Here is a 13,029-nt window from a genome sequence, read left to right as displayed (position 1 = left end):
AGGACAACACCTGCCAGTTGAACGTTCTGAACCATTCTAAGGTAAGTCTTTCGAGCCTTCTTGGACGAGCCGGTGGTCGCCGTTCCTCCCACGATCATCCTTATGTCTCGTAGGGGTGGTTTGGGACGCTTATTGTCCCGTCAGGGGGCTTGCTCTTGAGGAGGCGAATCTGTTCTCTCCTTGCTAACGAACTTCTGTAACTTCCCTTGCTTGATAAGGGCTTTGATCTGCTATTTTGAGTCATAGCAGTCTGCCATGTCATGATCGTGATCACAGTGGAAACGGCAGTATCTTTCTCTAGGCTGTTTGTTGGGATCCCCCTTCAGCTTTCCAGGGAAGGTTAAGGCTCCTTCGTCCTTGATTTGCATTAGGACTTGGTCGATTGGGGCGGTTAGCGGGGTGAAGCTCGTAAACCTCCCCGCCGAGGGCTTATAGCGCCTGTCATCTCTTCTCTCTCCGGTTCTTGCCATCTTTTGCCCTCTATCCTGTCGCATGTCTTCTTGCCTCTCTCTCTTCCTAGGCTTTTCCTCTCAAGTCAGTAGTGCATTTTCGACATTCATGTACTTAGTGGCCCTGTAAAGTATGTCCGACATGATTTTTGGGTCGTTCTTGTATAAAGAAAACAAAAACTTACCCTTCTGCAACCCATTTGTGAGGGCTGCTACAAGTATCTTGTCGTCAACTTCATCGATCAAGAGCGCTTCTTTGTTAAAGCGGGCTTTGTAGGATCTCAGTGTCTCGTCCTCTCACTGCCTGATATTCATCAAACACGCAGTAGACTTCTTATACCTATGCCCCCCAATAAAGTGTGAAGTGAACTGGGCGCTTAGCTCCTTGAAAGTACTGATGGAGTTAGGTGTCAACCGACTGAACCAAATTCTTGTAGGACCCTTCAGCGTTGTAGGGAAGGCCCTACACATGATCTCGTCTGCTACTCCTTGAAGGTGCATCAAGGTCTTGAAAGTCTCTAGGTGATCGAGGGGGTCCTTGACTCCGTCGTAGCTTTCTATCTGTGGCATGCGAAGCTTCTGCAGTAGGGGGAAGGAGTTGACGGATGTGGTAAAAGGCAAGTCGGTTTGGTGGACCAGATCATCAAAATCACTGGACACTCGTCCTTTGAGGGCGCTCATCATAAGGTCCATCCGTTCCTTCATCATCTGCATCTCTAAGATAATGTGAGGGGGAGCCGTGTCTGTAGTGGAAGGACGGCTCATGTCTTGTCGCTCCGGTCTGCTCGAGGTGTGACTACCTTTCGGCCCCTCTCGGTCTCTCCTCTCAACACTGGTACCTTCTTTGTCTTCCTCTTGGGTACCCATAGCGGCGTTCTTCTACCGTAACTGTTCTTCAAGGTCCTGATTTTGTTTAGTGAGATGTTCCATTGCTGCCGTGAGGGTTTGGACCTGCCTCTCCAGGGCAATGGGTCGCGGCTCGTCTCCCTGAACATTGTTGTTAGTTGCAATTGAGCGAGTGAGTACCATGCAACTCTTTGTCCGGGAAGCAATAGGCTAAAGTGCGTGATTCCCACAGACGGTGCCAACTGATGATGTCGAAAAATCAATAGTAAGCTACACGGTCCTCACGTGCTCGAAACAACACCTGCACAACATGAAAAGAAAAGACCTCACAGAGAGCACCAGTGTGATGCCGGCCAAGTATCCTCCGAAGGTCAAGTTAGAATTTTTCACAACTCTAGAGTGCCAGAGCGGGTAAATTGTGCGTACCTTGGTTAATGAGGGTATTGGGGCTTTTATAGTAGTAGAGGGTTGATATCTTTTCCTTGGTTTAGAAGTCCTTTCCTTATAGGAATCCTCATGATCGTATTTTACGGAACCCTTTCCTTATAGGAGTCTTTCTAAATGTGGGACGCAAGATATTTCCTTGTATACCTATGTGTGGAGGCCAAGTTATATCAGATCCGTCAATCTTGTGTGCCTTTCAACTTAATGTCGTCACCCTTTTATCTTTGCTTCAAGTTGACACCGTCAGCTTGGAGCCGTAGACTCCAAATATATATTACGGAATACAAGGCTGATGGATTTGTCTGGAACATTGCTCTATGCCTCTATATTAGTAAGTACATTTATATTTTATCCTTATCACTCCCTATAGATTTGTTTTTCCTTTGCATTCACTTGCTTCACCTTCATCTCCAAAAAAATAAAATAAAATAAAATAAAATCTCAAGATGTTAAGGTCATTGCATTGGAGGTCTCTGGTGGTTGTAGGCTTCTGTTTCTTCGGTTGTGTGGGAGGTGAAATTTTTTAATTTATGATACTGGATTTTAAAAAGTAGTGATTGTGTGTGGTGACTCTATTTTGTTGTTTAGTGAAATGCTGATGTGTCATGTTATTATTGGAGGGTGTAAAAAATGGGTGTTTGTACTAGGTCTGGATTGAATGTATTCTTAATTAGGGATAAGTCTTTCAATGTTTTTGATTTGATTGAATAGTGATTGAGTTTGTGGGATTATATTTTAATTTACTTATTATTTGTCTACAGGTACATGTTCTATTTGTATATGGAAAAAGTTGTTAGGTCTATATGTTTTAATGTTGTCAAATGGGCCAAATTGTGTGTTTAGTCATGAGTTTTGACATGTCTTAAAATGATAATTGAAGATTAAGTTGAAGATGTAAAGGATACTTAGGAACAACTCAAGAAAAGTGAAATTTCAATGACCTCGACTTCATGCCTAACTCCACCTTGATTGCACTTGACTATAGCCTCGATTCGACCCGATTAATCGAAGCTTGAAAGTGAAGTTTCTATTTCCTCTTACTCCAGCAAATTAGCAAAAATAAAAAATACAAAAAGTTGAATAACTAGTTTGTTTCAAGCCTAAAAAGTTGAATAACTAGTTCGTTTCAAGCCTAATTTGAGCTCTACTTGTTGGGATATAAAAGGGACATTATAAGTCATCCCTAGAGATGATCTTAAAAAGCTCTATTTGTGAGAATAGGGTTGTGTAAAGTTTTTCTTAAATTCATCGTATCGAAAGGTTTCAAGTAGATCTGAAGATTAGTTGATGAAAAAGTTGAAGCTATAGCTCCAACCAAAGACTTGCTATTGTAAAGAAAACATTCAAGAGGTTCTTCAATTCAGTTAGAGGTTCTAGTTGTGATCATGAGTGCTTCATCCATGGAGGCACTTCATATAGTTAAGAAGTTCAGAGATTCTAGTGTAGTGAAAAGCTTTCTCTGTAAGCTTTCTACGAATAGTAGAGTCTAGGAAAATGTTTTTCCTAAAATTGTAAAAATTTCCCTTGCTATAGTAGATTTGTTTCATTGGTAAGTTTTTAATTTTCTCTAGTAGTTTTTATTTTGGGACAGTTTCCATTGGAAAGGTCCCCCCAGTGGTTTTATTTTCCCTCTTCTCTCAAATCGTGTTAGGAGGGCTTCTTGTACTGGACAATTCGAAGGTGGCTAGTTCCCAGTGGCGGAACCAGGAATTTATCTTTGGGGGGGCCATCTATAAATTTTTTTTTGCGTGTATGAAATCTAAAATAGTAATGTACAATACTACATAACTCAATATGTGCTATAAACAACAATTAAATACATGTTAATTTTTTTTGAAGTGCTAAATACATGTTAATATAGTAGTATATACTTTATATTTTAATCAAACTAATCAAGTACATTTATAAATTATAATGTCATACGGTATATAATATATTGATTATTATAATAACAAATAGGCGAAAAACACATTTTGGTCCCTACATTTTGACCCGATTTCCGTTTTGGTCCCTAAGTTTTTTTTTTTACCGCTTTTAGTCCCTCTCCAGAAAAACGGTTCCATTTTAGTCCCTGCCGTTACATCAGAAACGAATATTACTGACGTGGCAAACGGCAAAGTCAAAAAATAATAAACTAATGTCCACGTGCCTAAATTAATAATAAAAAATATTTTTTAATGCCACGTCAGCATCTAAATTAAAAAAAAAATTTAAAAACTCTCATAAAAAAAATCCTTAAATAAAAAAATTAATTTATTAATTCTAACTAAATAAAAAAAAATTAAAAACTCTCATAAAAAAAAAATCAAAAACAAATTTAAAACTAAACCCAGCAAGAACAAACTAAACCCAGCATAGAATAATTCGACCAGCAGAGGCTCATCTTCGCCGGTAAACAATTGGAGGACGGTCGTACCCTCGCCGACTACAACATCCAGAAAGAGTCAACGCTCCACCTCGTGTTGAGACTCCGTGGAGGCATGCAGATCTTTGTCAAAACCCTAACGGGAAAGATGATCACCTTGGAGGTAGAGAGCTCCGATACCATCGATAATGTCAAGGCCAAGATCCAAGACAAGGAAGGGATCCCTCCGGACCAGCAGAGGCTCATCTTCGCCGGAAAACAGTTAGAGGACGGTCGCACCCTCGCCGATTATAATATTCAGAAGGAATCGACTCTGCATTTGGTGTTGAGGCTCCGTGGAGGTATGCAGATATTCGTGAAGACTCTGACTGGGAAGACGATTACTCTGGAGGTGGAGAGTTCTGATACGATCGATAATGTGAAGGCGAAGATTCAGGATAAGGAGGGAATCCCTCCGGATCAGCAGAGGTTGATCTTTGCTGGTAAGCAATTGGAGGATGGGCGGACTCTAGCTGATTATAACATTCAGAAGGAGTCCATTCTTCACCTTGTTCTTCGACTTCGCGGTGGCCAGTAAAAGACTTTCTCTGAAAGAAGAAGGTTTAATGTGTTTGAATTGTGGCTTTCTTAATAAGTGTTGTTGTTGAAAGTTATTTTAAGAACTCTGTGTTGTGGTTTCATCAATGTATTTATAATATCTAATTTAAATAATAGTACCTTTGTTTGTTCAAATTTCTGTGTTTAGTTTGTTCTTGCTGGGTTTAGTTCTTTTTGGGTTTTTTTGTTCTTGCTGGGTTTAGTTTTAAATTTGTTTTTGATTTTTTTTTTTTTTTTGATGAGAGTTTTTAATTTTTTTTTATTTAGTTAGAATTAATAAATTAATTTTTTTATTTAAGGATTTTTTTTATGAGAGTTTTTAATTTTTTTTTTTTAATTTAGATGCTGATGTGGCATTAAAAAATATTTTTTATTATTAATTTAGGCCACGTGGATATTAGTTTATTATTTTTTGACTTTGCCGTTTGCCACGTCAGCAATATCCGTTTCTGATGTAACGGCATGGACTAAAATGGAACCGTATTTCTGGAGAGGGACTAAAAGCGGTAAAAAAAAAACTTAGGGACCAAAACGGGAATCGGGTCAAAATGTAGGGACCAAAATGTGTTTTTCGCTTAACAAATAATGTATTATAAGGAATATAAAAAAGAAAGCAGATGAAAAGTAAAGTAAAGAAATCAAAAGAAAACAAATGAAAAGTAAAGTAACACATACAAGAGCACTATACATGGGTGAGGGGGCCTACGGAAGATTCAAACTTGTCTTTCACTCTTTCTTGTTTAGTTTAGTCACACTGAACTTTTACATTTATGTTGTAAACACAAAATTGTAGTAGCATTAATATCACTTTTTCATCTACCAATTACTATTCATCAGATCAGTCATTTGTAATATTTTTTGTAAAATAGTTTGTATCTCTAGCATTATTTTTCTATTTAAATGAGAGTTATGTTTATTTTTAGACTTTCTTAAATATATATGTATATTATTGGGTATGGGGCCAAAATGATAAGGTTCTTTTAAAAATTTTCAAATTATTTATGATAATTCAAAAAAAAAATATTCATTCATTTTTTTCAAAAATTTGGGGGGGCCAAGGCCCCCTTCGGTCCTTGTGATGATTCCCATCTTGCATCCTGATCTTTATTTATACACGTGGCATTTTCTATCCAAAAAAGGAAGAAGAAGATTAATGCATATATGCCTGCCATCGTTTCATTGAGGAATTTACCTGAACTAATGTGCAATGAATTAATAAGACTAGTGGCAAGGAATAAGTTTATTTTTACAATAAATGCATTTATTGTAAAATCTGATGCGTAAAATTAAAGCTAAGTTCATAAACCCAAAATCTCCAAATTCTTGCACATTTTGGTATGAAATCTGCCCACCAAATGTCCTAGCAACTTGTTAAAAATACATTCTTTTATTTATTGTCTTTTCGATCCTGTTCCTGCATCAAAATCCCAAGTAGGCCCTCAGAAGAACGCATCAAACTGGAAGAACCACTTTGTTTCCGGTCTTTGAAAGAAGAATCTTCCCATCTAGCTCAATTAGCCCTCTTTCTTAGTGTAAGCCATGATCACTGGTACGGGGCTTTACAATATATTTGCGGCCATTGTGCCCTTATATTTTGCTATGCTATTAGGTTTTGCCTCGGTTAAGTGGTGGAAAATATTCACACCGGAGCAGTGCACAGGCATCAACCGCGTTGTGGCGTTGTTTGCGGTTCCATTACTTTGTTTCCACATTGTTGCCACCAACAACCCTTATATCATGAACTTTCGGTTCATCGCTGGAGACTCTCTTCAAAAAGTGGTCATTCTTGTAGCTCTCTTTCTATGGCAAGCTTTGAGCAAAAAGGGCAGCATTGAATGGACCATCACCATGTACTCACTCTCCACCCTCCCTAACAATCTCTTCATAGGAATACCTCTCATGACAGCCATGTACGGAGAGATCTCTAGAAGTCTTATGGTCCAGGTTGTGGTTCTTCAGGCTATTGTTTGGTATAATATCTCGCTCTGCTTGTTTGAGATCAGAGCTGCAAAGGTCCTCATTGCTGAGCAGTTTCCTGAGACTGCAAGTTCCATCGCCTCCTTCAAGGTTGAGTCCGACCTTATTTCGCTCAGTGGTCAAGACCCAATAGAGGCGGAGACTGAGATCAGTGACGACGGAAAGCTTCACGTGGTTTTGAGACGATCTTCGATTAATAGGTCCGTTGGAATGTATTCCCGTTCCAGCGTGGGTTCCCTTACCCAAAGACCGCAAGCATCAAACCCAGTCAATAGTGTAGAGATTTACTCAGTACAATCTACTCCACAAGAACCCTACCGTTCAATTTCAAGAAATTCAAGCTTTAGCCAAACAGATGGGAATTTTCTGCACCCTATGTTTGGATACATGGAGTCAATTCCAAAACATGGTTACACAAGGACCCGTGATCGATTTTCACCTTACGCATCACCAGATCATCTGATGCTTTTAGGGTCTACGCCTAGCAGTAATTATCGAAAGATGAAACATAGTTTCAGTGTTGGTGGTGGTGTTGGTGTTGGTGTTGGTGGTGGTGAAGTTCCTAATAACAAGCAGGGGCTTCACATGTTTGTTTGGAGCACAAGTTCTTCACCAGTTTATGATGTGCATAACAATGGCAGACATGCTTTCAGCACTACTAGTACTGCTCTTAAACATGATTCCACTACGCCAGGAGGTGAACTACCTTTTCTTTGTGATTTTTGTGAAATTAATATTGCTTTCGGACATTGATTCTATCAAATGATCAAAGTTCTTTACTCATGATCACATATCAAAGAGGAGTTTATCATCGATAATCAATTGAAACCTTTGAGGTATATATATGAGCTATCTGCAGGGAAAATCACCAGGGATAGGGAGCTTGATCTAGAGGAAGAGGCTAACTTCAAGGCAAGTAGGTTTCACAGGAAACAACTTCAGATGCCGCCCACAAGTGTCATAACTAGGCTTGTATTCATCATGGTTTGGAGGAAGCTTATAAGAAACCCTAGTACCTACGCAAGTGTTTTGGGTCTTATATGGTCCTTAATAGCATTCAGGTATTTAAGAAAATTTCAAATTAATGATTATCACACACCGATTATTGCATACTTATTGTATACACACTACCATAAATTAATACTATTAGATAATTTAGATTTATAGTTGTTCTTACAGGTTTATGAAATTCTTTGGTGTCTATTTTGCGCATTTTTCATTTTTTAAATAACCAATGGCAATGAATACTTCATTACAAAATATATATATATATATATATATATATATATATATATATATTTATATCTTTCCACTTCCAAATTCTTATATTTGTTCCACAGAATTATAGTTTTCGGTTTTGATTTAGGCAGTAGGCACCATATATTACAGCTCGATAATAAATATAGCTTTTTTTTTTCAAAAAGGAAAAAAAAAAAATATATATATATATATATAGCTTTGTTTTAGAGAAATAATTCATTTATTGCAAATCATTGCCGATACAATAAAATTAAATAATTGTGCTGGCTTCTGCTTATAGACTCTCAAGGCTGAGCATATACACTGTTCTCTCCAGCTAAGTTGTCATAGAGCATGTCAAATTTAATCCATTACAAGAAATATATCCGTTTGATGCACGGGTTAGTTCAATTTATATATCCTAGCTAGGAATTTACAAGTAGCATGGTTAATTTTTTTTTTTTTTTTAAATGTTAAATCATATGACCAAAGTCTAACATCAACACTTTCTCAAAAAAAGAAAAAGTATAACATCAACGGTTCTCAAAAACAAAGAAAAGAAAAAAAAAAGTCTAACATCAACGACAAATTTTCCGTCAAAACAGAAGACTATAAAAAAAAATAAAAAAAATTAAAGGTTAAAATCATTTAAAATAAATATTGAAATTTCCTTTAAAATTTAAAATTTTTTAGTAATAAAAATATAATTCAAATAATAATTTAAACTTATTGGAATTTTAGTAATAGAGTTTCATCCATAACAAAATTAATTAGTCTATTAGTTTTAGATTGGCCTGTTGTTTAATTTGGATGTAAAATAATATGTAAACTAAAGAAGGATTTTTCTATAATGTTATTGAAAATTTACAATAAAAAGATAGTATTTCAAGTTACATGGTAAAAGCAAGTAGGATTTTATCAAAATAATAATAATAATATTGCATAAACTTTTACTAATTGAGTTTTAACAGGAGTACTTTAATAATAAATCTCCTTTGATTTTTTATATTATAAGGAAAGATAATATAAAAAAGAAAAAAGATATAAACAGGCACTACAAAATACACGTTTTTAAGCCGCGTTTTTTAGTGATACACTTGGGGACAAACATAGCTTATAAAATCCAACTTTTATTACAATATATGATTAAATTTCTTAACTCTCTTGCATTTTTAGGTGTCACATTAAATTGCCAACAATCATAGATGGATCCATAACAATGATATCGAGCGCAGGCATGGGAATGGCTCAATTCAGTTTAGGTACCCTTTTGCAACTAATGCTTCACATTGCATACTGTTTCCCTTTTTTCTTTTTTCTTTTTCTTTTTCTTTTTTCCTTCCTTTTTTTTTTCCTTACTTTATTTTATTTTACAATTAAAAAAATAAAAAGAAATGTCCAAACTTAAGCTTTACACCATATTTTTTATTAGGTCTTAGATTTATAATTTTGTCAATTAATAAAGTCTTAAATTTATTATGAAATTATTTCAATTTGAAGTTTTTGTCAATATTTGTTATTCATTTTCGTTATTATGGGCAATAATAAAGCAAAGAAAAGCAGGAAATTATTAATTAAAACTTATTCATAAATCAATTTCCCAGCTATTGAAAGAGAGGGTAGAAAGAGAAAACCTCATTTGGCGCCCATTTGGTTGAGGTGATTTGGGGAAGGATGGAAAATGGGAGAGAAAAATATATAGGGGAGAAAATGGTAGTTTTGGTTGTTTGGTTGGAAGGGAAAAGTGATGATTTTGGCGGGGCTCGAGTGTTTTTTCTCTTAACTCACTAAAAATCAATCTCCCCCATTTGGGGAGAAAATAGAAGAGGAAATGGGGTAGATGGGAAATGACTCATTTACCTCTTTTTGTGTTTGTTTGTTTGGGTTTTTTTTTTTTTTTTTTAAATTACTTTTTATAAGCTATTAAAAATTTTGATTTATATAACAGAGGTATAAGAGTAAATTTATACAAATTACATTTCCTTACGTCTCATTTTTTCTTCTCAACCAAACAAGGAGTCTTCCTTCCCTCAAATAAACACACATGAGGAGAAACTAATTATTTTTTATCCCCCACTTTTTTTTCCAAAGACTATTTCTATCCCCCACTTTTTTTATCCCCTAACCAAATACTTAGTTGGAGTAAGGAAGCGATTTCCAGGGTTTTCCTTTTTGTTTTCCTGCTTCATTAATCATTAATGCCCTCAATAAAGAATGTGCTTATGGGATTCAAATTTAAATAGTTTCATAAATTTGTAACTTTAATCGACAAAGATAAGATCTAATCTAAGGAATAAAATCTAAACCTTTTTATGTCAATTCCTTTTTCTTTTCTTTTCTTTTTTTCAAGTAATGAACCAATTATATATTAATTGCTTTACCAGGTCTATTCATGGCTTTACAGCCAAAGTTCATTGCTAGTGGAAAACCCATGGCAGCGTTTACAATGGTTGTTAGGTTCTTGATCGGCCCTGGAGTAATTGCGGCAACCTCTTTAGCTGTTGGTCTTCGTGGAGTTCTTTTGCAAATTGTAATTGTTCAGGTACACCAACTAAAATTGAAAGGATTCTCAAAAAAAAAAAAATATATATATATATATATATATCGAAAGCGCGCATTCTCTGATATCGATATTAATTAATTAATTCAGTTAATATATGAACAAATAAACTCCGCAAAACCTTGACATTAATTAAACCTTCCATTCCACAATACTTCATTTAATTCTTTTAAAATTATGCTGTAGCATTGTTTATATCCAAAATTATGTTTAGACTTCTTTAGTTCATAACATTACTTCCCAAATGGAGGGATGTTTGAGCACTTGCATTAGTGCTTGTATAATAAAAAATAATATCGCATTTTAGCCAACCCAAGCCCAAAAATCACCCACTTCAAACCATACAAAGTTGTATAAAAATATATGGTTGCTATATTAACCACGTAGATATATGGTACTATGGTTTTTTATTCTTTCTTTATGTATTTTGAGAATAAAGGAAAATAGTAGATAATGATTTTTTTATTTTTTTTATTTGGAGAGAGAAAGATAATGGTTGTTATGTATGAAGAAAGAAAAACAATTAAAAAAAAATAGAAAAAAACTGATATTTTAAAATTATATAATCTTAATATGAGATGTTTTAAAAAATGAGTATGTAAAATAAATAAATAAAGTAAATTCTTATACTAAAATAGACAAAAATATTTGTATGAGCTAATGCGAATACTGATAAACTTTAAGAGAGGCTCTTGAAAATACCGGATGTGTTATAGTTACGTAAACAATTCTAAGAATAACAAACTTGCTATTTTCAACCTTTACCTCTTGTCACAGGCTGCTCTTCCCTTAGCAATTGTTCCCTTTGTGTATGCTAAGGAGTACGATGTTCATCCAGACATAATTAGCACTGCGTAAGTTTTTTTTGGATTTTTGTTAGTTAAGATTTAGAAGAAAATCTTATATAAGAAAATATGTGGGTATAGAGTAATGAATTAGAATGATAATAATAACCATAAGTTAATCCTGGTGTTACAATTTTTGCAGGGTTATTTTTGGATTGATCCTTGCCGTGCCCGTTACAATTATTTACTATGTACTTCTTGGGCTTTGAGTTCTGGTTAAATGTAAATCCAAGTTAGGCTGAGGAGGATGGACACCATCTGATTTGATTTCTCATTGTTGGACTCTACGTATTTGATTACTTTTGCTATCTTACCCAGTTATATGAATCAAAAAGTCTGTTACTAAACAAATTTTCACTGACCTTTTCACATAATTCTTTTCCTTTTGTTTTGTGGTGAATACGACTAAGAGGGTAAGTGAAATTTTCTATGACAATTTTGGTGTTTGTAGAATTACTAGGTAGAAAGTAGTCGTTGGCAAAGTTAAGATTTTTCTCAGTGAGGTGAACTCTGACTAAATATATAAAAGAAATATATATACATACACACATCGAATTAATATTGGTTTTTATTCATATTTCAAATCAATTATTCATTATAATTTTCCTGGATTAGTTTATGTTTTCTTGAATGTGTTGTATGATAAACCTTAACACTTTTTAATAATATAAATTCATTTTTAGGGGGTAACCTAATATGGAATATGAATTTTGAATCAAAAGTGTTGAGACTTCAATAATACTTCCAAGGGTAAGATTGATAATAACTTGGTCTTGGTGAGTTCTAAGTCAAATCCAGAAGGAAGTGTATTGATTGAAGATCTAAAAGAAAAAATAGATTAAAACTATACAAATTAATTGAAGATATATTATGATTTATTTAAGAAAAACAAATCAAATTGAGGAAAAAGAAAATATCATAAAAAATAAAGGTATTAGGATTACACAACATGCATGTCAAATAGTAATTTTAACAATTATGTTTTATAATTTAGTCAAATGATTTAACAATAAGATCACACAAGGATTAATGTACCTTGTAGCTCAACTATTTTCCAACAAAAACATTTAGGATTCAAGTCCACACTTTCCCAACTATCAAAAAATATATTTGCTATTAATTGGAAGGGTTTGGTTAACGGGTGCCTTTAATACATATTTTTATGGACTATTTTAGGAAAGTTTTGATACCGCTTCTATGAAAAATATAAAAAGAGGTAAAAAAAATTAATTACTTTTTTATTTTTCCATAAAATATTTTTAAAAATATTTCCTAAACCAATACCTTCATGGCATCCACCATTCAAGTATAAAAACATAGTTTTTTTTATGATATGACATACAAAATGTGATAGGCCACAAACTGAATGACCCCTTATGATAGAAATTAATTAATTAATTAGTCAAGTTATTAATTAATCAATTTATCATGCAAACGCGTGGTAGCACAAACAAATCACCAATAAACTAGTTATGCAGCGAAAAATAAATAACACGATGATTTGTTTACGAATGGGGAAAACCTAACGGCAAAAACCCCACCGGGTGATTTTTAGGTAACCACTCCCGAAACTCCACTATTATCACAACAAGCAGTTACAAGTAAAGGAATCTCAAGTACCTTACCAACCTACAATTGAACTCTTACCCCAATACCCAATTGGACTTATTCTGTAGTGACAGTTCCCCTTTCAGATGCATGACTCCC

The 13,029-nt window shown here is 34.5% G+C and overlaps 2 protein-coding genes across 3 annotated transcripts; both read left to right on the top strand.

The window, feature by feature from the left end:
- Positions 1 to 4,088: 4,088 nt before the first annotated feature.
- LOC126714345 (polyubiquitin-like) lies at positions 4,089 to 4,836 on the top strand. Its single transcript, XM_050414458.1, has one exon. The coding sequence runs from the start codon at positions 4,220 to 4,222 to the stop codon at positions 4,679 to 4,681; it is 462 nt and encodes a 153-aa protein (XP_050270415.1). The 5' UTR covers positions 4,089 to 4,219; the 3' UTR covers positions 4,682 to 4,836.
- Positions 4,837 to 6,015: 1,179 nt separating this feature from the next.
- LOC126714344 (auxin efflux carrier component 2-like) lies at positions 6,016 to 11,722 on the top strand. Of its 2 annotated transcripts, XM_050414456.1 has the most exons (6): positions 6,016 to 7,375; positions 7,538 to 7,739; positions 9,094 to 9,179; positions 10,302 to 10,459; positions 11,255 to 11,331; positions 11,465 to 11,722. In XM_050414456.1, the coding sequence occupies exons 1-6, from the start codon at positions 6,241 to 6,243 to the stop codon at positions 11,529 to 11,531; spliced, it is 1,725 nt and encodes a 574-aa protein (XP_050270413.1). In that variant the 5' UTR covers positions 6,016 to 6,240; the 3' UTR covers positions 11,532 to 11,722. The 2 variants fall into 2 exon arrangements, with proteins under 2 accessions (XP_050270413.1, XP_050270414.1); XM_050414457.1 differs by lacking the exon at positions 9,094 to 9,179 and having other exon boundaries at positions 10,375 to 10,459.
- Positions 11,723 to 13,029: the final 1,307 nt, after the last annotated feature.

Source organism: Quercus robur, chromosome 2 (genome assembly GCF_932294415.1).
Source record: "Quercus robur chromosome 2, dhQueRobu3.1, whole genome shotgun sequence".
NCBI lineage: Eukaryota > Viridiplantae > Streptophyta > Magnoliopsida > Fagales > Fagaceae > Quercus > Quercus robur.
This window is presented reverse-complemented; position numbering and strand designations above follow the sequence as displayed.